At 34.5% G+C, this 26493-nt stretch overlaps 1 protein-coding gene across 3 annotated transcripts in view; it reads right to left on the bottom strand.

Moving 5' to 3' along the window:
* Nucleotides 1-26493, bottom strand: part of LOC117429490 (vacuole membrane protein 1-like) — a 60259-nt gene that overhangs the window by 18289 nt on the left and 15477 nt on the right. For all 3 annotated transcript variants that reach the window (XM_058998118.1, XM_058998119.1, XM_058998120.1), the window contains exons 6-10: nucleotides 17532-17702; nucleotides 14487-14618; nucleotides 3680-3760; nucleotides 2930-3046; nucleotides 850-911 (exon numbers count right to left, since the gene is read on the bottom strand). In XM_058998118.1, the coding sequence (XP_058854101.1) occupies nucleotides 850-911; nucleotides 2930-3046; nucleotides 3680-3760; nucleotides 14487-14618; nucleotides 17532-17702 (563 nt within the window). The remainder of the gene's footprint in view (nucleotides 1-849; nucleotides 912-2929; nucleotides 3047-3679; nucleotides 3761-14486; nucleotides 14619-17531; nucleotides 17703-26493) is intronic.

Below are 26493 nucleotides of genomic sequence, written 5' to 3'. Positions count from 1 at the left end.
TTCGGGTTTTATTTTTAATCAGGTGAAGTCCCTTTAAACAAATTGAGCTGATCCTATTTCATAATTAAACTCAGAAAAAGCTGTTAATTACAAAACAATCTTTGTTTTTACCTTCATATCTTGCCTGAGCCTAATTCTGGTCCCCTTAACTTTACTTCAAACAGAGCTGACTAATTACGTGAATTGTTCATCCCCAATCCTACTTTTAAATAATTTTTGCAGTCGTCCAATTTAACGTTGTGCTTTTGTTATTTTCCCCACTAGTTTAACAGAGCTGTCCTGACAGACAGCTCTAGTGTGAAGTGTACACTGCTTGCAAGTCCTTCAGGCACCTGTTCTAAGTATTTTGCCAAACATACCACAAAGCATTTTGGGATACTGGAGGATACACAAAAAATGCATTAAGTTATTACAGCGTCCACACTTGATAAACTGCACTACCTGATGCAATCTAATTAGAACCGGACTCGAGACTACCTCCTGAGGTGGTCTCTAGTATGGTATCAAACACTGCGTAGTGTGGATGCAAACCGTATTTAGCACTTTTAAGACGGTTTTAAAGGCATAGTGGACAGGGCCTAATTTAGGACCTGCTTGGAATAAAGACCAGAACTGGAATGGATCTCCAGAGCCAGAGTTGAGTACCACTGCAATACACCATAACTTAAGAGAAGTCCCATTTGTAGTCTCGGCTGAGTGGCTTTGTGTTGAACAGCTATCATTTGCAAAGTTTTTTTTTTTTTTTTAGCTTTCAGCAGTTACAGTTAACTCTTTCGTGTCAAGCTTGGCCACCCACCCCGGTTTTTCCATTTATCAGTGCAAATATTACTCAGTAGTAAAATTACTCACCCGATAAGGGACACCATCTGCTCCACTATGTGTTTGCTAAATGTTATTATAACAAACAGTTTCTGTGGGAAGAGTAAAATAAAAGAGCAGTCAAACATTGAGTGAAGGAAAATGAAGCAATTAATTCACAGTATGACTATCAATACCGCACCTAAACCAGGGCCTGCCATCAAAAAGACCCACTTAACACATCACAAGAAGCAAGTTAGCATGCCTCAGTATTGAGTCAGAACAGTCAAACAAGTAAGCTTCATGTTTAAAAGAAAGGATATGCTACTGACACAAATTTAAATTTCTGACAAAGGTATTTGAACAGGTCCAGACACTTAAACGGCTTCATTTTAAACAATTCACAGAGATTAAAGAGATATGAGAATGGGAGACAGAAAACACAAAGGAAGCCTTGCGTAACGTTGTGATACAACACATATCTAATTGAACAAAAGAAAGTTTTAAACACATAATTCCAGACACGTCTCTAGTTTGAGTAAATCTGACTGACTACAATAAGGAGCTGCTCTTGAATCTTCTCAAATAAATCAGGCTTCCTTTATACTGTTCATGTGTATGGTACCATGTGCAGCTGAAAATAAAATTCAGAATGGAGACTGCTAGTCATGAAACACCAGCACACGGTGATTTATAAACACCATGCACCATGTAACAGAGCATGTCCCAATTGAGAAGGCATCAGGTGTGATGGGTCTGCACATCCAGTCTTAATTTTGTCAGGGTATCAAGAGTTTTATCACTGCACACAATTGACTTCGCGACAAGGGACACCACCATAACTAGCCCAAGAGCATCAGGTCTGGGGAAGACTCTCCACAGGGGAAGACCCCTGTAACCTTCTGTGAAAGGTAAATCCAAGTTTAGATATTTTGTTTTTCTATTGTGTGTGTTTATCAAATCACTCTGCAAGAGCTTTGCGGACTGGTATTAAAGGGATACAGTTTTTTCCTCAGGTTTTCATGTTTTGGAGAATTAAAAGCTGAACTCCAGTAAAATGGAGTTCTGCAAGACATTGTATTCATATACCCAACAGAATAAACGAATTCTACAGCACTGATCTAAAAAAACGGGTCCTGCTGTGCACAGGGGTTATGAAAATCAATAACTAAACCCTGATCCTAAATATTCTTAGAAATTCAAACTACATAATTCAAAGCAGGGCCACTGCATGAAAATTATACCTTCAAGTCAGATGTTAAATTAATGGCAAACTAAAGTTTTTTGTCGTGATGGGTTTTACTCTAACAAAAGAAGTTCTTTCTTCATTTTGATGGGAAAAAAGTGTTTAATAAAGCTCTAAAACAAGAGTTTTTAGAAGCAAGATAATGAACTTTTTGTTGCTAAACTACCTACTAAACCAACTGCTTTTGACAATTGTCATCTTGAAAGCTGCAATGCAGTCAAGCCATTGATGTCTATCCTCTCCTTTCCAGATTTTCAGCGTGAAATGAACCTAGCCCAATGAAAAGGCATGCAAAGAAAAGCTTTGAAATATTTGCTGCCCTTCTGCTATTTCTAAACACCATGTATTTTCTGTTGTGACACATGCTAAAGCAGGAACAGGCTTTCCTTCCAAAATGGAAGCTTCCTGCATGTGCTTTGTTACTCAAAATGGCTCTTCAGCAGTTTTTTTTTTACATGTTTAAAAAGGCTAGGGAGACCAGTGCTGAGTTAGTATATATAAAAGGAAATAGGAATTTAAAAAAACTTAATTTTTCTGTTTGTGAGACAAGTTTATTTCAAACTGTACACCCTCAATGAACGTCAAATCCTCAAATGATTAAAACTGAGACCATCCAAACATTATTGGGCAAAGGAAAACTGTGATTGTATTTCAAATAAATTGTATACTTTTAACATTGATGTAAAATCTTAAGTTCTAAAACAATCTTTTAGCTAAAATCTTGAAAATGTATCCAGTATTTCATAAAACAGCTTATTTACACAGACCATAAAGTATGTTCCATTAACCCATTTAGCATTATACTAGGTCATCCGGTGTTTTACTGTACTAATAAAAGGACCGCCTAGAACCTTTTTTTAAATGAAGAAGCTCTGTCATGCCTACCTGGATGTGCATTTTAACAATGGCTTTTCCAATAAGCGTCGCCCCAAAAAAGGTCCAAAAAGGGACAAGGAAATGCCCACATGTTATTCCAGCCAGATCAAAGAGAGGATTTGGGATCTGTAAAACAAAAATATGACACATCTTAGGAATTAGAAAAGCTGGCATTAAAAGATTCTAAATTATTCTTGATGGATTTTTAAATGCAACTTCTAATCTATTTTGAACATTATCTTTACATCAACATTATATGTAAGAAATGTAGTTAATCTCAATTCATCCATCAGCATTAATGATTCATAAACAGAGGCAGAAATTAATACATTTTTGTATATATGCATACAATAAATAGCTTTTAATTTAGTTGCAATCCTGATTCTTAATTAATTTGTTAAACCGATTGTGCCCATCACAAAATACTTTTAAAAAACACACAACAAACACTTTTTGTTCTTTGAATATCAAAGTTATTTTCTATTCTTAATGATAACTGTTTTAAAAATGTTATTTAAAAAAGGGTATGACAATAGTAAGGTCAACAAAATGTATACACATAACAAGAATGAACAAAAGATGTAAACTTCAGCTTTAATATTGCCAGTACAAGAAAACACACATCAATTTAAAACATTTGAACATTTAACGAAACCTACATCTGGGAATTCTTACCAAAGATGGTATGAGCTTTTAGGCTTTATCATTATTAAACATTTAACAATTTAGAGATGAATATAAAAATAAGTATTTACTCACTGAAGCGCAAGCTAGAATCCCAAAAAATCCCACTTTCTGAACCATGTTCTGGACTGCAAGCTTTGCCCGACTGGCAAAGTCCTGAGAACAAGAGAAGAAAACACTGATTAGTACAGAGGTAAAATGAGGAATATCACACTTTAGGCTAGGGTTATTAAGAGCAATCTGTACCATCAAAATGTATAAAAGGAACTCAGGAGGTTCACTGACAAACATACATTGTTAAATATTATTGTAACAGTTTGATATTCCTTTAAAAAAAAAAAAAAGCCACTAATTACACTTTTGAGTTAAGACCTTGAGAAATGGCCCTACCTGTATATAACATGGCACAGATACTTGGAAAAAGAACATTTGGTCATTTTAAAATAGTAAATAAAAAAGGACAAAGAAATCACACATTTTAGTTCTCTATGTTAAAAGAAAAATACAGGTATCATTACAAACTAAAATATCATTTTCTACACTTGACCTGTTAGATTTAAAAAATAAAAACAGAACTATTTATGTATTGTAAATCGATTCATTATGTTTAATTATGATACAAGTATACATTTCTCAATTTTTAAAAACAAATTAGAAAATAAAGAAATGGTTACTTCCTTGTGAAAAAAATTAATATTAACAGCTAGTAAACAAATCTCAACGCTTAAATACAATACATTAATCCAGAATTATAAATGGAATTTTGATTCAACACTTCAAACACACTTACATTGTAATGTACTTAAAAGTAAACATGATTTGTTACAATCAAGTTTACTGCACAAGTTATGCTTAATTTCAAAGCTATTTTAACACACACACCATATATATATATATATATATATACACACACACACATACATACACACACCATTTTATATATATATATATATATATATATATATATATATATATATAAACTAAGTTAATGTTTTAAATGTTGATTGTATCATTTAAAAGTTTAACCAAAATCTACCAAACAATCCCAATATGTATTTATGGACATGAATATATTCCTTTTTTGAGCTTTTTCTGTTTTTATATAGATTCTTCCTTCCTTGTATACAGGTAAATGTATTTCACAAATCATACATGTCTCATCCTGCAAGGATTATAGAATACGCTTTATAAGGAATATTTAAAAACCTTAAAATGTGCATAACTATCTGAAACAACCTTTTAATGTAGTGAATGTAATTCCATTTAAAAGTACCTGCGCTGTACATCAGTCCATTTTTATTTCACTCTGCTCCAATCCAACAAAACGATTCTACTACCTGAATTTGACTAGAACATCTATTCAACAAAACCTACTTCTAGAATATTCTATTCATTTCCGCAATTTCTTCTGTTTAATGGAAAAAGAAAAGGAACAAAGGTGGTTTGTTATTAAGGACAAAACTGAAATCATTTGAACTACTGTTCAAAATGCAAAAATGATTTAGGACTTCCATTTTTTAAATCCGTTTATTATTATTATTAGTATTATTATTATTTATTTATTTATTTTTTAAAGGCGGGAATAAAAAGGTTACATTTATTAAGGTTTAAAACAAGAAGTATCAGTATTTTTACTAACATTTTCTATACAATAGGTTTTTGCTGTATTTAGGGACACAGTTCCCTTTATTACTGTTTGTAAATGGCAAACAGGATTCATTCACAAGAAAACGTTGCTGATGGGAAATCAAGTGAAGAAAAAGAAAGCTGAAACTGAAAGCAGTGTCCATGAAACAGAAAACAAGTGAACAGTAAATACTGTAGCGCACTGCCCAGATACTCATGTGAAAATACAGATTTCAATTAAACTAAAAAAAATGTACACTTCTATTTTTAAACAATCCACATAATTCACAACTGCTTAACTGCACTGTAAGTCAAACAATGGCAGTTTTATGCAATTAAATAGGATTCTGAAATGCGACGGCAAAAAAATAAATAATTAAATGTGTTCTAATGCTTCTAAATCTGCAAATATGTCTGGATATTATTTAAGCATGAAAAAGGATAAAGAGTAATTATTTGTGTATAATTATTTTTTTCCGTCGCTAATTTTACCTGTATTTACAGAATGATCAATTACTGCATATCCTTTAAGTAAGGATTTCTGTTTTTAGCAGTAAGTGAAAATGATAGTGCAATTAGATTTCTTATTATACAAATACATGTTACATAAAAAAAGATTTCAGTTGGTTCTTTAAAAATGCTTAATCACAGTTACTGCCACACCTAGTTCTTGCTCCTGTACTGTATTGTGAAATAAGCACACATTATGAAACCATGTAAACATGGCGTACTGAAGCATTAACCCCTTGTTTGTTTTCCAAAACTATCAACAACATTACAGAACAGGCATGTAGCACTTTAAGAGATATACTCTTATATTTCAATCTGTGGGTTTTCTTATTAAGTTCCTGACTGAGGTTTACACTTTCAACCTCTAAACATTAATTTTGATCTTGCACTTTTACCTTTGTTTAGTTATCTTATATATATATATATATATATATATATTATATATATATATATATATATATATATATATATATATATATATATATATATATAAAGCAAACAAACAAACACAGACATCTAGCTTTTTGATTAAAACTTTATCATTCTATTTTCTTATTAGTTTTGTTTATGAAGCCAATCAAGGTCTACATTACTCCCCGATTAACCTTTTTATGCTTTCAACTAATAACTTTAAAAACATACTCTGCATTTACGAAGGCACTACAGATTATTTGTTATGAAATAAATGATAAAATCTAAAGCCAAAACAGAAAGTTCACACAAAACAGAAAATAAAATACCTTGTACATTTAGAATTCCACTAATTTAAAATGTATTATTAATTATGATTTATATTTAATATGAATTTTGAAAAGGCAAAGAAAGGTTAAAGCTACATATTTTATTCTGAAGTATTCAATTAAACAACCTCATATACTGTATCAGAGAGGTAGGAATAAATGACTTAATGCTTATGGAAGAATGATCTATTCACACCAAAATAAATTAACCCTTTCAACCACTTACCCCAGTTAAAAAAAAAATAAAATCAGTGTTCACAGAATTGAAAATTACAAAGGAGAAAATAAAAAAATATATCTTTCAAAAGGACAAGAGTTCCAGTTTATCCCAGGTGACTAAGAGGCAATTTCATGTTTGTGCAGCTCCATGCCTCGCTACCCCCGTACCTCTTTCCAAACTCTTGCTACAAAGTAGCTATTTCAGCCTGGGAATAGGCTGCCCTGCTCCTGCTTGCAAGTGGAAGAGGAGGGTTAAAAGAGTTGTTATGTTATTTCACACATTCTGGTATTATTCCTCAATCACCGTGAAACAAAACCGGGATGCTTGACTCATCATACTCCAAGCTCAGACAGGGCATTCTCAAACACTGGAGAATCTGTGTTAAACACTTTTTTTTTTGCTTTATTGTATTGTATTTACATAGGACAGGATGCAAACTAATTCCTAGCTTTATCCCTTTACAGCATTTCAGTAAGCAGGTCGGTAAAGACAGGCAAATACATGAATTAATGAGCGGCTCAAGTTTTACTGTTAAAAATATTTTTTACTTAAAAAAATGATACAAATTTAAATATCAAATTAAAGTATTATATTTATACTTTTTATTACTGTTTTCTCTGATAAAATATACTATTGTTATGGATGTATGTATAACAATGTGTGGTTCAGTAACCCAATTAAAATACCATGCAAATTATTTACAACATTTTACCAAAAGAACTTCTATTAATTATTATTAACTGCTTGTTTTAGTAATTTTTTTTTTTTTTTATTTGTTGCTAAAACAACTTTAGGAACATGAACTCTCATGTTATGCATGTTTCCAGAAAATGCTGTTCCATTAGAAACGAAAAACTGAATATTCATTGCTGTTCATATTGCACATGGACAGCTCATTAAAATAGACCAGAAGAACTTGTGTAGACAAAATACAAAAAAACTCTTAGTTAAAAAACCGACGTCATGAATCTGTGTGTGTGTACGTATATATACACATACATACATACATACATAAACTGTGGTCAAGTAAACACATTTTTTAATTTTATTTTTTAATCATCTTCACCTCAGTGTACTAGCAATAAATATTCTACTGCAGTGTACAAAACAGTTTGTTTTGTGCTGAACAGCTAATCTAGCACATAAATAAGGACAAAAACAGAAAACAAGTAAGATACAGGTGTGCACAGGTGTTCTGCAGTCAGAAGAAGTTTTACCAAAACTCTCACTGTGATGTTTACAATAAAGGTGTATTCAAATTAAATTTACAAGAGGGGGTTCACTCCTATGTATTTATATATTTATTTTAATGAACATATATACATCAATAAAACACACTATTACAGTGGAATTATAGAATTTATATATATATATATATATATATTATATATATATATATATATATATATATATATAATTTTTTATAGTGGTTGGTTTTTTATTAAAATATGCATGTATTTAATTCACCAGTATGTGTGTGTGTATATTTATACACACACAGTATTGCACACACTGTGAAACCACTTAATAGATTCACTGGTGAATTAAATACATCTCATATTATAAATCAAAAGATGTATTCCCTTTACTGTTTAAACAAAACCTACCACGTTACTGAACCAACCACTCAAAATGAAAGAATACAAACAAGATCACATGAAGAGAGTGCTGTTTTTCTAGCAGTTTCTAGCAGCTTTAATTTGAGGGTGTTTGTGCCAAAATGAAAAATGAAGATTTTTGTTTTTAGAACTGACTGTGAATAGTGGAGAAGATGTTTGTGGAAACTGATGTTCAAAAATAGTGTCTTGGGGTTTTTTAGTTTATTTCCCCACACAATTCCAACCTGTATGCGCATAGATAGATTATATATATATATATATATATATATATATATATATATATATATATATATATATATATATATATATATATATATATATATATATATATATATATATATATATCTGCTATTAAAAGTATTAAAAAAAAAACACACAACCACACACATATTTGGTCAGGTCAACTTAAATGGCAGTATGTGTGTACAAAATTATAAAATCACATTTAAAATGTCATCTAAATGTATTTCTTTATTTTAGGTAAATCACCCTTTCCAGCTTGTTACACTAGTGTGTTTACATCAGTATTTAACACATTTTTTATTTTTAAAACAACTTACTAATAATGCAGCTTCCCATTACTAGAAAAAATATTTCCCCACCACATTTCTTTTTTTTTTAAATCCAGGTGCAGATTTTGCACAACACGCATGTCAGGTTTACAGATTTTTCTATCCTGATATGGACACCTAGCAACGATGCACATGATCAAATGATTTAAGAAGAACCACTAACCGTGGCCCGAAGGAAATGCAAGAGGCGTAAAGAGTTCAATCAACTGCTTTGATTGGTGCGATTCGAGTTGCTGGTACCCGACACCACAGGTCAAAGGCTTTTATGTATTCTGTAAAACTTTATATTCCTCCCCAATTCTTTTATCTGTGATACAATGAAGGCTATCCCACTCAGTGAAAAAGAATGTTTGTGGTTTATAATTAAACTGTACTGTTTTGTTTTGAACTACAGTTGGGGATTATTAGCTCGGTAGGAGATCAGCTAAAATAAAATTGCATGAAAATCAAAATTTCATCACAAAGCATACCTTGTGCTTGTACGAGCTCACCACTGTATTAGCATTTAGATTTTTTTTTTTTTTAATAACTGTAGAACCACAAAACACAGGAATGTTTCACTGGAAGAAAGTATCAAAAGAAAGCTTTCTATTATATTTAAAAAAAAATCTGACAAATGAGAAAGTAGACAGGTCAGGACAAACATATTTTAAAAAGGACCATCTCACAAACATTATTTTTTTTAATTTTTTTTATTTCCTCCTCCCCCAACACTTTTCATCTTAATCCATTTTGAAACCAGATGACATAATTACAAAAACAACATGTCATGGAAAGTTACCATGTTGGCACAGAGTGCGTCTAAATCACCGGGTATTGTTCAAACACAATTGAATTTAGAAGAATACAAAAATTGGTAAAACCACCACTATCTAAGATGAATAAAAAAGCCTAAACACGTGAACAGGTCCCTTTTGGAAAACACCATATAGGCAACTTTATATCTTGCCCTTCTTGTTTAATTTGAACAGCTTTTCAGGGGTTTGAATGAACACACACTCATGCTGGAACGCTTCCAAAAGAAACATAAAAAGGCGCAAAATAATGTATTGAAACGTGGGCGTAATCTGTAACGTTATAGTGTCCAGGACAGATTCATGTTCAAAGGTTATACTAAAATAATGAAACGGCTCAATGTTCACTTCATCAGAAAGAGGAGCTTGTTGGCTATCCAGTTTATTTATGTTCTCTAAATGCAACTTTCTTCCCCTTTCTTGCTGCTCAAATTTAACAGACACGCTCTCTATAGGATTGCTGTGAAGCACATCACCTGTAAGTTCTGCTGTATCCTATGGAAGCAAAACATAAACAATATTTGTACTTCTTATATATTTAACACATCTATAAAACCACCCTTCTTTGAAAATTAACAACTATATATGGGGTGCTCCACCTTTACCGCTTAACTGGCCTTAGTCAAATTATTGATTCCCTCACTTCCTGCTATTGTCTTTCACAGCTCTGTGACATGTTAGGCAAACTTACCAAGAGCAATGCTACACTTTCTCTATGTTAATGTCTATCAATAAAGGTGCCAAGACAGGAGGCAAGTCAAGCACTACAGATTCTAAACTTTGTCAAGTACAGGGATACATTAACAAACACAACATCCTTTGTTCCCTAAATGCAGCACCTGGACAGGAAATGTCCCTGTACAACATCAATAAATAATATTGATATATAATATATCTCTGTACGCTAGTCTAACACATGAATGCTGCTATTTTAAACCTTTTTTTACTAAAACAAAATCTGACAGATGCACTTTAAAAATACTCTTGCAGAGCTCAACCATGCTCAGCACTGGAGTACTCATTTTTAAAGCTCTAGAGCCTAACACTAGTCATTGTATAGGCTTTCACAACATTTAATACATGCTCCAGAAACTTGGGGTCTTAATACCAGCTGCACAGAGAGTGAATCTACAGGATTGCAGGATTAATTCAAGTGAAGACAAAGTGTGGAAAACTAAATGATAAAATTAAGGCAGTCACATATTTTGTTTTAGATAGAAGATTTTCAGTCCCTTTCAATCAGGACACAAACAAAACTTAAGATCTCTATTTAGATATGTTCATATACTGTAGTTTGTTACCTGAATCAGAGAAGCATAGTTCTCCACTTTAGGTTTTCTTATAGGTAATTATCAGTGGCCGTTGGTGATATTCACTAGAATGAATTGGATAAGCTTACTTTCTGTACCTGCCGTAGGGCTTTTACAGAACAGCCCCATGATTCCTTGATATGGACTTTTGGAAGAACATGCACAGAGACTGTGATCGATAGCATAATCTTTATACCAACTGAGTAATGAATGATTACTAAGAAGTCATAAATGAAAAATCAGATAATCCTGCTCAGAATTTAAGATTTGAAGATAAACTAGTGTGAGAATCACAATGCTGTGGGAACAGAAGTATACCAGTATTTCTGAGTAACTGTTCACTGTGGAGATTATTCTCAGATGCTCTAAACTGCATTAAAATTATGAATGTAGTATATCAAACCATGTGTCATTCAGAGCAGGTTTCATGCAAATATTCACCACAGACACTTCAGTCTCTCCCTAAATGATACTGTTAAAATACTTTTTATAAAGATTTATCTACACAAACATGTTCTGTAATCCTCCAAGTAGTTATTTTACACACACACACACACACACACACATTTTATATATATATATATATATATATATATATATATATATATATATATATATATATATATATATATATATATATATATTATTATTTGCATAAAAATGGCTTTTTTCATGGTGTGGGAGGAAGGCGGGAAGAGTGCAATGGAAAGGAAGCTGATCCAGACAGTTGGACCCGGGGTGTGTGTGTGTGTTAATGAATTTATTTTTTAAACAACCCCAGACGGATATCTGAAAGAAGACTTTTTGCATCTAGGACTGCGATAGGTTATCAGAAGAAGGAAGACAGTTCAAATTGCTGTTGCCGCCATACAAATAAGCAGAAGGTTAAGAGCGTACCAAGGTTCATTAGTTTAACTCGTTGCAGACACCTCTAATAGCAGGAAGCTGCTCTATGGAACCCCTGACGCAATTTTAACCATAAGCTGTGCCAGCAAAGTCGAATATAAAAAAGAAAAAAAAAAAAACCCTCTCGAGTCCACGTTGACAAATTCTTTAAACAAGCTGTGGTTAAAGGGAAGCTGGTTTCACTCTGACTCACCCCTGTTCAAACAGTTTACTGGAAATTAAAGGGAGGAGGTGGGGGGGGGGGGGAGGGGGTTTCAGAGAAGTCATGTGACAGGCCTGGGCAAACCACATCCCAGTAAAGGGTTTGCTGGAGCAACAAAGCAGGTCCTAGGCATTGGGCAATCACCTAAAGCAGATGGTTCTTATTCAGGTTACATGAGAAATGATCCTGGGAGTTGGCATTTAAGAATTCACAGACTGTTAACCCTTTAGTCCCTTGTGCAGTGCTTTGCTTAAGGTAGAGAATCCAGGTTGCAGTGTACATCTTCATTTGAAAACCCTGGTGTACTTAAAGAAGCAGTAACACATTTTATAATGTTAGAAGTTCATTGACAGCACTTAATAAAAATATGTATTTATGAAAAAAAAAAGTGAATTAGTCGGCTACAAAACTTCAGAACGTTTCTAGAGCATGCAACTGAAGCTGTAATGCTGATTATAGAAGTAGTTATTTTAAAAAAACGTTTGACCACACTGCGTTCAAAGCATTGTCTTGAGACAAACCCATTCCCCTCCCCAAACACCACTGCTTTTATTGCCGCAAGTCCTAGGAAAAAAGCTTTTGCATAATCATTCAGGTTATTGCCATTTCCTACTATATTATAGAAGGTATTGTGTGCATTAATGTCACTGCTGGAAACAAAAATAAAATTTCTAGTAACAAAACACGCTTCCTACACTCACACGGGTTGAGACTCTGCAACAACACTGCACAGCCCGTGATTCTCCATGAAAGCATTCTCCATCGCCGGCAAAAATAAAACACAATAGAGTATTTACAGAGCCATATAAACAAATGTAAAAAATAAAAAGACATTGCCTGCATTCCAAAACAGTCCAGACTAAAACAGAAGGCAGCTCTTTAAAATGCTTGCCCAACAGCTAGACTCATGAACTGCAAAGCGCCACTGCGTTGTTAGACAGAGCAAGAGACTGACTGAAATGCAGGTCCAAATGCATGACACGCGTGTTAAACCAGCAGCAGGAACACAGAAAATGTGAAGCCCGCTGGAATTTCTCTGAAGTGAAAATTTGATTTCCTGCCAACATGTCATAGTAATAATAAGGTCTTCCCCCAAAAAATCCAGGCACGTCTTGCTTTCGAAAAAAGCATCCCATGTTGTGGACTCAATGAAAACATACAACTGCTTCCGATTTCAAAGGTTTTCTTCAAGGAGTCCATGGAGTTGGGGTCTTTATACAGAAATACACTCTGATGAATGATCTCAGCCCCACGAGAAGGATGCACTTCAACTCCAGCATGTGTTTCAAGTCCAAAACTGTAGGCAGTGCCAAACTGTAGTATTAGTAATATGCAAAAGGTATGTAACTTTACATGTTCTGTGAGTCAAAGCACTCCTAAACATTTCATGCACTTCACTTGTTACAAAGTAAAGCGGAACCACAAATGCTGTTATTAACGAGCGTAACTTATCGGATTAAGCTTTTAAAACAGATCACATGTTGTGCTTTAGGCGACGAAGTTGGTCCAGCCAGCATCCTACAGATAGTTATACATTCAGCTTGGTTTAGAGGGAAACTTAAGAAACTATGCAAATCTGCTGAACCAACAAATACACCAGGCCTGCAAACATCACTACTAGACTGGGCTAACACTATTAGTGCAATAATAATAATAATAATAATACTACATTTGTTATGGACTATGTAACATGTTATGCAAATGGTATCACAGACACTCTGATATTAAACAGCACATTGCAAGTCATTTAGACAAGATAGCAAATAAGATGGAATTTAATAACCGTTGGGGGGAGCTTCTGTATCCAGGACTTCAAATCCATGCCATCTTGGCTAGTCATGTCAGCCTCACACCCTGCTGACAATGTTATGGCTGGTGTTTCTATTGTTTTGTCCAGCCCCTTATTTCACCCCCCAACTCCCCGCTAACAGAAAAAAATGCTACCCTCTGTTTGAAACCCTTGGACTAGAGGACTGACAAGTTTTGAAAAGAAGGGGAACAAGGTTCTGCTTTTAATAGTGCATATCTTCTGACATCACTGAAGAAATGCAAATGCGATGTACTTGACAATAAGATTAGATGTAAGGAATACTTAATCTTATGTCTACAACAGTCTAACAAGTCTATGTAACTTCCTGTAAACATAATTTTCTCAAAGTCTTTTGGGTATTTTTGTTTTGAATAGCAGTATATTTACTACCAAGTAATATATTATATTTTAAACTTATGTAGCTACAGTCATTAAAAATCATGCTTCTACATGTCATAAAGCATGACTCTGCAACACTGCAGACCGGACCATCCTCTTGTATTGCCTAAGAGAATGGCATCACAAGATTAACAACCAGATAGTAAAAGGCAGCAGGAAGCTGGCGGGCCGCACCTGTGCGCTCTGAGTGTGTTCCAGCATCTCTTCAAATTCCTCATAGTCTTCATCATCCGGTTCAGCGCCAGACATCCTTGCAGCCCGCGCCATGAAGTAGGGAGGAAGCTCGCCAATGGCAGTGCCAGCGCCCTGCCAAGACAACAAGAGAAGCATGGGTGAGGGGAGCTCATGCCAACATTCCTACCCACGTTGTGTTAAAGCATTTCAATACTACGCCTCAGGGTGTGAAGATTCGGCCATGCCACAACATGCCAAGTATAAAATCACAATAATTGATGGTAAAGTATGCCAACCTAATAAGAAGGACTATTAAATATAAAAAAAATACTTTGCACTTTTTAAACTGTGTTGTTTCTCAGGATTGTGGTTTTATGCTAAACAGTATTGCAATTTGAATGCATGCTGGATGCAGTAAGGGTTTTGTCTTCTGCTGCATGTCTCTGTCATGTCTTGAGCCCTCGAGATGGCAGTGTTATACCAGCCAGGAGCACAGCTCCAAAAAAGAGATCGAGAAAAGGTCAGTCTGAGGAAAGGATGATATAAAATGTCTTTGAACTTTTTTTATTTCTTAAATTAGATCGCAGTTTGTCTGTGAAAGTAAGTGTTGTACAATTAAAAGAGCAGACAGTCTGGAACCAAGGAACATAGCTTTTGTAAGTTTTCGCTGAAGGTGTCGTGGAAAGCACACTTCCCTGTACTGAGAACCATATGCGATCACAGAAAAACCGAGAAGTGAAAATCTGGAGGGGAAAAAAGATAAATCGGCATCTGCTAAATTCAGATATTCTGTGGTCTACATATCTGCAAACATTTCTGCAGAAAATTTAGAAATTAGCAGCTTATTTGAATGCATTAAAACTTGAATTTCTAAGTGATGCAAAAAGCAAACATTTTATGAAAAATAAACATGGTGGTCCTGCTGTTCTTGTTTCAATTTTTTAATTAATAACTGAACATTTTTCAAACCACTTAATAAAATTGAACTAAAACCAAAATAGCAACATAAAACAAAAAAGATCAAAAGAAATGATAAAACTAGAAATGACTGGTTCTACTCTATGAGGCCCATCACTTCTTTAGATGTAATTTTATTGCATGTTCTATCTGGTTGCTTTGTTACTCCCTATATACCGCAATCGTCAATTATGAATTGCACAAAAATGAATTCTATTCAATATTGTTTATATATATATATATATATATATATATATATATATATATATATATATATATATATATATATATATATATATATATATATAAAAACATGATCTGTGATGTTAAACGTAATTTTGCAGTAACGACCAGCTTGATCAATAGCAGGTATGCATGTTGTGGTAAGTAAATCAATTTACTATTATAACTATTATTATGATAATGATGTTTTAGGCAGGGATTTCCGCATTGTGTGTTTCACTGATAGTGAAGGTTAGGTGGTACAGTATTAACAAGATGCAATGCGTGATGCCGCAGCTGTTACTGAATAAAAAACAATGAAAAAACAGACGTTTTTCATAAACTCGTGTCTAGTTTATATAGATTACATTCCAAAGTACTGTAATCTGTTTGTAATAAATATTTTAGCAACACCCCTGTAGTATGTTAAACTTGCTTTAGGCTTGTTGAGAATGTTGATGTTTTTTTTCTTCTCCATACGCTACCAAGGCGTAACTACCCCTCGCATTCAATTGTTGTGCAGAAGCTTTTACTTATAACAGCAATGATATTAAAATAATCATGTCGCGGGGAGAGGAATGCAGTGAAAATGTATGTGGGCGGTACAATCATTGATATTTATTCGAACAATCCGATTTTGTGTGCCCAATTAATCGATTGCTATTTAGAGGCTTATCTGACAGCCCTAACACTTATCCACATTGCAAGGATTCTCTTCCTCATATTCTCAGCTGTCAAATACCAAAACTATTAAAATGAAGTGCCAAACAATGGTTTATTGTCGAGCGAGGAGGGAAATTTAATCTCAACTTCCTTTTTTGTCTAGTGGCCTTTTAATGAAAGCTAGTAATTTGCTCAAAGCACTTGTGGTCTTAAAATCGAGCGAGCAGCTGCAATGCTTACTGTCAGGGGATTTCAAAGAGACACCTGCCATCTGTATTCAAATAACTGTGCCTTGCACCCAAGACTACCCCACCTTACAGTTTGATTAGCCGCAGTGCAGAGGTAACAAGCTCAGGTGTCTTATTAGACCCATAGTAAAACCAGAAATGGATCAAACTGCTATGCAATGCGAGCCTGATTTCCTTTTTTTTTTTTTTTTTTAAATCTGCTTCCTAATTTGAGTTAAAAGGAAGGTCAAAACATCCTCAGAAGTAAAAACTAGAAATTATTAGAAGTCACTCAGACAGAAATAACCAAATAAGTAATGCAAATTTAAATCTAGAAAAAACTGGTTTGCAGTAAAAAATATATATATTGTATTGTAGCAGCAAGGAGAGCAAGTGTCCCGTTTCAAAAAGACTTTCCTTGTAGAGAAGACTTCAAAGCAACATTGAAACCTGTGGTGATTATCTATTGGCCTGAAGTGATTCAGTGGCTATCAAATTGGACTACACATTGCCATGGGCCTGAAAAGTCTTACATATGTAATGTATTCTAGTTTCTACTATTAGGTACATTTGAACAACTAAACAAATAGATCAAATGTCCATTCAAAGTAATGACAGGATATATGCTCATAGTATTTTCAAGAGATTGCACAGATTGCTCGCTGGGTAGAAATCATTTTAAAACGACTTACAATTAAAACAAAAACGGGCAGAGCCTTACAACTGTAGGTCACTCAGTGGTCTGGTTTCAAGCTAAATAGCTTTCACAGCAAATGCAATCACATGAGAGAACAGCACATCATTTCACAATACTGTACAATAAGGAAACTATTGCTTTGCTTGGAGGAAGAGGAAGAGGAATCATAATTCACATACGTGTAGGCGTTTTATAGTATTTTATTGCACCCGTTCAGTAATCTTAATAAGGCCTTCTTGTAAAATCGCTTTCTCTCACTAAGCAGTGACTGTGCCTTACCCACATGCAGGCCTCCAGTCGGACCTTCGAGATGATGGTCCATAGAGAGATGGCTCCAGCTTCAAGACCTTCCTCATCAGGACAAATAATCTTCTCTGGATAAGGAGGCTCGGGGAAGTTCACAGAGTTACATTCATATGCAGCCAGAGTCACTGATGCAATATGTGGACCCTGAAAGAAAAAACAAGGACTTTAACAGCAGTTTAAGTGGGTTGGGCTCATATCTGCTTGTCGCAAACAGCGCGTCTTTTTTGTTTTAACCAGTGGTTTTATTTATTACGGCCACCATGAACTAGGGTTAGGAACCAGCGGTTTATGTGTCATTTGAAGGGCAAGCTTCCAGTATACCTTAATATTCTTTGCAGTCATTCCTAATAAAATGAGTGCAAGATCTTTCAGTTGATAAAACCATGGAGGACATTGTGTATTCTCTATGCCTGGATCAATATGGCCTACACAAATCTTTTGGTGCACCAACTGGGTAACAGTCTAATCGTATTTAGATGAAACAAAACTAGAAAATATCTTGAAACAAAAATTATTAAAAGCCTAACTGGACAATGTAAGATGAGGCAATGTTTTGGGCTCCACTATACTTTAGTGAAGATTAAACTTATGATCCTACATCACATTGGTTACCCATTCACAAATAAAAAGCATCTCATGAAATACAGGGATGGTGTCAGATGACCTTTTGTGAAAACACTTTTCAAACGGTACAATGACATATAATCACTGGAATTCAATGCATGTCCAGCACTTCAGTACAAAAAGCAACCTCACCATCAAGAAGTTACCTATCTCTACAGCCACCAATAAATCTTCTGCAACTCAATCTACGCAACATTCCAGCCCCAGCGATGATGCGACCCTTGAATTTGCTGCATGGAATAACATTCCAGACTGCAGAGAACGGGAGAAACAGCGATGACTCCAAAAGGCACGTTTCAACACTAAGCATGCAGTGGGGATTGTGATCACACCCAATTTTTTTTTTTGTTTTACCATTTTGTGTGTAGGCTAAAAATGACTGGGAAGATTTATGGTATGCAAGCATTAATAAGCATTTCAAGTTCCACCCACACACATGCAACATAAGCAATACCCACCACTGTTTAGAACTCTAAGTATTAAAACTACTTTTGCAAGATACAGGCACTGAATCTTAGTAAAGACAGTTGACAATTAATCTGCTTCTTAACTCTTTCTTAACCCCCTTAACGGTCAAGGACATTACATTACCCATTGACAATGTAGGGATGGGAATTTTAAACGTTTAAATGTATAAACTCTATAGAAGTGGTTAAACGTTTAATAATGTGCTAGACGTATAACCGGTCACGTGACAAATGTCACCAAACGCATATTTTTTATGCGTTAATTTTAGTAATATATCAGTAATTGGTGCAACAGAAAGATTGACACTGGGGCGGGTTTTATTCTTGGTGGATCTGGCGCTTCATTGGTGCTCTGTGTGTGTTCATGCCTGTAGGAGGCGTGGCATGGGATCAATTCGTTAATGACAAGTGTTTTTTCTGAGTTTGTTCTATATTTAAAATAGCATCTCTAAACAAAGGAAGCCACGTTTGGAAGTATTTTCAGGAACCGGACGAGAAAACCGTGGTATGTAAATAATTATGCCAAACAAAATTGCCTTATCACAAAAACAGAAGTTCAATGCTTCACTATTTGAAATGAAAACATTCAGAATTATTGTGGATGGAGGTACTGAAGGCAATAAAAAGCAAACATCCATAACAACATTTGCTATAGATTTGGCCGAACAGGGCGTGATCACGAGGACAGTGCATGTGAATCATGAATGCAGCAGTTTTGAAATCGATGGACCCCATTCCCCAATCTTCCCATAGGTGGAAGGCTTTTTTCACTTGAAATTGTTCTAGTATTTGGACCGAATGGCCGTTTGATTAGTGTAGATTTTATTTGTATGTTGGAACTACTGCACTAAAGTTTAAAAGGAGCCCCGAGACACAGGTTCAAACAGGTAGGCCAGGCATCTCTTTTACAATTTAATGTAAAGTTGTGTGTATATGTGAATTTGAATACGTTATTTAGTAATACTTGACCTTATACAATTAACTGCACAAGGTGGCAAATATTATATTAATTACTTAATATATTACTTGATTGTGTGTTAGTTTGGCATTTAAAATAGGACTTTGAGAGGTTTATGTACAAGAGTACAGTATGTAGAGGAGAGTGCCGTTTGATTCGAGTACTTGGAAATTGTACTCGAGCAACAGATCTCAAAAATCCTACCCCTACTATCAAAGACAGCAAACTTTTAAATCTGAGGCAGACTTTTTAATATCAGTCACAGTGCTCTTTAAAATTCCAAAATATTGTGCTATTTTATCCCTGGTTATACCTTTTCCAGAAGTACAGTATTTCCAACTTTTTTTCAATTGCAAGCACAACTCACTTTCGTGCTGTACAGTGGGTGATGTTCTTTTTTTTTTTTTTTTTTTTTTAAACCACATACATTTTGGGCAAAGTTACTTATAACAAAAAAAAAACCCTACAAAAAAACCTAATAGGTTCCTGTTTTGTTGTTGTTAAATGAACCTTTAAGGAACACGCTATTCTAAAAACATTATACTATCTGAAAATGTGTTCAATATGTATGTAGTATATAGTTATATCTCCACTAGCAACTTTAATTACAACCATAAATATAAACAATTCAATATATACTTTCATGTGTTTTTTTTTTTTTTTACTTTGTAGTTGTCTTTGCGATGTTAAAACGGTATTTGCTTATTTAGGGTTTATTTAGCAAATACTAACAAGGGCTTAGCAAATACTAACAAGGGCTTCAGAATGTAATATAAAGAGAGTGTGTGTGGATGTAGATATGGTTTAAACGTTCATAAAATTTTACCAAAATTTATCCTTTTTTTTTTTTCCCCCAGAAGACAGGGACCCACTTAAATCAGGTTTGTTTTTTTAGGTTATACAATAAAAAGACAATCTAGGATAATAAATTGCTCTACATCACCACGTCGTTTACTGGCTCGTTTCTGATTTATTTTTTATACCAAATCTATCTCTGGGATCTGCAAGAAAGAAATATCCAAATTAAACAAACACTTTTATTTTTCAGAGAAACTTTTTACCGACTTGTTAAGAACATGGATGTTCTGTGAAAGGTTAGCAACAACTTGACATTGTTGATAACGATGGCATTGTTTCATCCATACTTACTAGAAGAAATAAAGAAGCAGCATGGTTGGAGTTTTGTACATTTAAATTTATCAATTAAACAACAAGACACACAAAAAAAAAACACGTTCTTGCCAAACGCCATTCTAATTTAATGTCACATCATGATACATTGCTTTCTTCTTTAACTACAAGCCACGTTTACAAAACCACTTATGAACACAAGCTCTTACTGAAGCCATGTCAAATTTGTTTGCATCAAATTTTCTAAATAGGTACAGCAAAGAGTAAAATTGCATATTACAGACGCATTACAATATGCTGTTAATAATACTACTAAATACAATCAAACTAAGCAGGAATGTTCCTAGGTTTTTTTTCAGACAACTCCCTCCCTCCCTCCCCTACCCCATAGTTTTTGGACGCTCCTACAAGATCTGGGGATTTCCAATATTTATGTAATTTAGGAGGGGAGGGGGAGGACGGGTATGACTTCGCACATGCACAGAGGGAAACAATCCTTATGTCAGTCATGGTGGAAAAAATAAGTGGATTATGTCAGCAGCTGCAAATTAATATAACTCCACATTGACAATCACTGTCTGGCACTGTAGTTTTGTCTGAAGCTGTAATAATTATATAAAAATGGAAAAAATATTTCTAATTTCTGTGGCAGCCCACAAAACCAATACTTCACAGTAAAATCAAAAAGGATTACAAATGGTTTGTTGACACTGGTGATGGAGTGAGTGCAGGTCCCCTGCAGTGTACAGAACAGCGGCTCAAAAATGCAAGGAAACTTGACATCATTGCTTTGGTTTTGGCAATCTTTTTCTAAAGTGCTTTTCACACATCTGCTTGTATTTCATTTAAAAAAAAATCAAATCCCAAACGTGAAGCAAATATAGAGGTCTTAAACCTTGTCGTCGTCTGCACAAGTTGGAGAAATAAATATCAAGTTCAGCTGCAACAGCTGTGAGACTCTTCCTGGCAAACTTGTCATCTACTAAAAGAGAGCGCTACAGCCTCTCTCAGCAGAAATGGGTGCCACAAATGAGGTTTGCTGGATTTCCCTACAGCTGGTATCTGCCAAGCTGGTACTTGCACAAACAGCGAGACCTCATACTGCAGTGATGACAGATGGTACCCTTTTCATGCCTATTTATGTTTTATTTTTATTTTTAAATCAAAGAATTAGCACCCCTTTAAATTACTTTAATGCAATGCCCCCTTCAGTGTCTCTTTTTTTTTTAAGGGTGTTGCACTTTTAATGCACTAAAATTCTGTAATTATATTAATTTTATTCATTAAAGGCCTCGATTCAGTTGATCTAGACAGCGGCAGGTCTACACCACCACAGTTTAAATATTAGAAACAGGACCAAACCGAGCATTTTACTAAAGACAAACACTCAGACAGACTCGCACACACTGTTCAAGATGCTGCTTTTCACAGACCGTCTCCTTTAATGATTTAAAATGTTCCACTGAAATCTTCAATTAATGTTCAAATGTAAAGTAACATATTATGAATAATAACAAATACATTGATGTTTCCAAGTCTGATACATGTTTTATATATATAAAAATTAGGGATGGGAATTTTAAACGTATAAACTCTAAAGTGGTTAAACGTTTAATAATGTGCTAGACGTATAACCGGTCACGAGACAAATGTCACCAAACGCATATTTTTTATGTGTTAATTTTAGTAATATATCAGTAATTGGTGCAACAGAAAGATTGACACTGGGGCGGGTTTTATTCTCGGTGGATCTGGCGCTTCATTGGTGCTCTGTGTGTGTTCATGCCTGTAGGAGGTGTGGCATGGGATCAATTCCATGGTGGTGTGAAAACCGTGGTATGTAAATAATTATGCCAAACAAAATTGCCTTACCACAAAAAAACAAGTTCAATGCTTCACCATTTGAAATGAAAACATTCAGAATTATTGTGGATGGAGCTACCGATGGCAATAAAAAAGCAAACACCCATAACAACATTTGCTACAGATTTAGCCGAACAGGGCGTGATCACGTTATCCCCTAGGAGGACAGTGCGTGTGAATCGTGAATGCTGCAGTTTTGAAATCGATGTAAGATTATCCCAATACTGTGCCGACCCTAAAACAATAACAGCGTGGCTGGAAAAAACTTCAAGAAAATCGTGCTGCAGCTGTTCATACAAAACTTTCAAAAGGGAGAAAAAGTTGCAATTACCACAGACTCGTGGAGCCCATTCCCCAATCTTCCCATAGGTGGAAGGCTTTTTTCACTTGAAACTGTTCTAGCATTTGGACCGAATGGCCGTTTGTTTAGTGTAGATTTTATTTGTATGTTGGAACTACTGCACTAAAGTAAAAGGACCCCTGAGACACAGGTTCAAACAGGTAGGCCAGGCATCTCTTTTTACAATTTAATGTAAAGTTGTGTGTATATGTGAATTTGAATACGTTATTTAGTAATACTTGACCATATACAATTAACTGCACAAGGCGGCAAACATTATATGAATTACTTAATATATTACTTGATTGTGTGATAATTTGGCATTTAAAATATGACTTGTGTCAATGTTTGGGAGGTTTATGTACACTAGTACAGTATGTAGAGGAGTGGGGTTTGATTTCAAGTGCTTGGAAATTGTGATGCTCAAGTACTCGTCTCGAGCAATAGATCTCAAAAATCCCACACCAACTATCAACGACCGCAAACTTTTAAATCTCTGAGGCAGACTTTTTAATATCAGTCACAGTGCTCTTTACAATTCCAAAATATTGTGCTATTTTATCCCTGTTAGATTCCCTTTTCCAGAAGTGAAAGTATTTCCAACTTTTTTTTCAATTCTAAGCACAACTTGCTTTACTGTAGCCATTTGCTAGCGCTGTACAGAGGGTGATGTTTGTCTATTTTTAATTTTTTAATTTTTATTTTTTAAAACCATATAAATTTTGGGCAAAGTTATTTATTAAAAAAAAACAAAAAAAAAAAAACCACACTACAAAAAAAAAAACGGAATAGGTTCCTTTTTTTGTTGTTGTTAAATGAACATTTAAGGAACACACTATTCTAAAAACATCATACTATCCGAAAATGTGTTCAATATGTATATAGTTATATCTCCACTAGCAACTTTAATTACAACCATAATTTTTATTTTATTTTTTATAATAAACTATTCATTATTTTATATTGAATTAGATTTATTCCTTGTATTACCCATGATGCATCAGATATAATAACACCTAGAGCTGCCATATAAACCCAAACACACAGCTCTGTCCAAAAGTTTTCTATCGCCCTATAAAATTAACTCATTTAGTTTCATAAAGTCGAATGAAACCTGCTAAATAATGTTACGTTAACATATTGAATTACATACTGCTCTGTAGTTTTTCACAGACTGAGAAATTTAAAAATGTAACATTTCGAAATCCAGCATTAAATAATCTACTACTATTACAGTTTCCGGTAGACTCTTGCGGTATCATTTTCTAGTTTCTTTGATTACAAGATGTTAAATAAAAGTTCAAAATGATGTTCATGCAGTTTTTTTATTTTTTATTATGTCTCAATCCTAAAATTCTAGGCAATGCAAAAAGTTTGACCATAGCTGTAGATGTACATTTAAAAGTTTGGTTTGTATCTAAAAAAAAAAAAAATCCTTAAAAAACAGGACATATACCCTCACTTAGAAACCCCTGCATGGTACAATACAGTTCTAAAAATACGATGGGAAGAATTAAAAAGAAGGATCAGGGATTTGATTTTTTTTTAAATAGTACAATTCTAGCTGTACTCGAACAGCATCTTTACTTTTTGTAAAGTGTATGAAAAAGTTCAGATTCAAAATGACTCTGCAGGAATGACTGCTGAACTAGTCATATCATATTTACACATGTGCAGCCAAGTCCACAAAGATACAGAAAGACCGATACATCTCAGGCAGGATCTACATTATTTAACAGATGCCAGCTCACATTGACCCACCGTCTCCAAAGCCATGTTAATATCATGTCTGCGTTGCAGTTTTGTCAGATCATAAGAAAGTCTGCTAAACCCATAGCTTTATCAGCTGTATCTACAACCCTAATGCCCTGCAGGTTATCAGGAAATGGCTTGCTGGTTACTGTCAATGACTGGCCTACAAAAATATTTCTATTGTGAAAAATGTCTGGCTCTACTGAAGTTAGAGACAAACTTGTTGACCTCAAAACACATAAAAAAAAAAAAAAGCTGAAGTTGCAGAAAAAACATAGAAAAACCGAGACAGGAGTGAAGGATCAAGTTCACCAATACAGTCAACACATTTTGAGGGGAAAAACAAAAAACAAACAAAAAAAAAAAAGAGTGGACAGGTACCCCAAAACTTTAAAAGAATTAAATATTATAAACATATTAATACTGCTTTTTCAATGGTGGATGAGCCATTGAGTTTTTTTTTGTTTTTTTTTTATTCTTCTTAATTGCCACAAATTAAGAACTGTGGGCTGTTCTGGAATTATGAATGGAGCTTCCCAACCAACGTGCTGTATATGAACTCTGAAAAAGCTGAACGGTAACAGGGACTTTCTTAACCTTCAGTTTTCACTTCCCATCTGAAGAAGAGACCTTTGCGGTCTCAAAGGACAGTGTATTTTATGTATATCTGTATTTGAACTTTGTTGAAGATCAGAATAAAGAAAACTATGATAACTGATCTCAATGTACAAAACAAGTCTTGGGGAGAGAGTGTTTCAACAAAATGCTAAATTACACACTATCTATAGACAGTGCTCCCCCTTTATAAGACGGCCTGTTATACTGCGGAACAGGTTGTAAGGCGGTACGGTCATGGCTCCCATTTGCCCCATAATGCCGTTACACGAACACTAGTATTCTCGTTATAAGGCAGAACACAAACTGCACGGCCTCTTAACTATGGCTCCCAACTACAGCATTATAAAGGGGGAACCCTGTAGTGTGTGTGTGTGTGTATATATATATATATATATATATATATAGATAAATAAATAAATCAATCCACCAATTTAGGTGATCTTAGACATGAGAAACTGTGGGTATTTGAATTGATTTAAGACTGAGTTAATCCCACTTTAAAACACTCCTAATTCAACTGATTGTCATTCAAACTGCTGTAGGAAATCATTTTAGTATTCAAAATTAAATCATTTTAGTATTCAAAATGAATTGGCCGAGGGAAAGAGAGCAATTTAGTTTACTACCTTGGTCAGCTGATTGTGGTTTTGACATAATCCAAAGTACTTTAACAAATACATTTGATAACTGTATCAATTAAACAGATCAATATATGATAAAATGTTTTAATTATGATTTGGAATCAAATATAAATATGTAAGAAATAAAAATTGAAAAAAAGCTTTTAATTTTATCCAAGTAATCCAATTCTTGCTCATTCACCCAAAGGACCGACCGAAATCTACGACGAAGCATTCATGTTTCTCAGTTTAGCCAACGTAGCCAAACAAACAACTGAAAGAAGCCAAGATTTTTCATGACCGGATCAATTTGTACCTTGTTCAAGGGCTTGTGAGTGCGAGACAGAACACTGCTAACACAAAGAAGCAAGCGAATCATTGGTGATTCGCGTGAGAAGCTGCACGCTGCCGCAGTGTTCTTCCTTGGACCAGCAGGAACCTGTGGTGAGACGGAGGAATGTGACTCGCATGGGGGGTAACTTCATCATTTAGAAATGCAATGAGACATTAGGTCATTGCCAATCTTGCCTGCAGTCTGGATACTCCATCTATGGAAGAAGCT

The sequence above is a fragment of the Acipenser ruthenus genome, chromosome 24, assembly GCF_902713425.1.
Source record: "Acipenser ruthenus chromosome 24, fAciRut3.2 maternal haplotype, whole genome shotgun sequence".
In the NCBI taxonomy this organism is placed as follows: domain Eukaryota; kingdom Metazoa; phylum Chordata; class Actinopteri; order Acipenseriformes; family Acipenseridae; genus Acipenser; species Acipenser ruthenus.
This window is presented reverse-complemented; position numbering and strand designations above follow the sequence as displayed.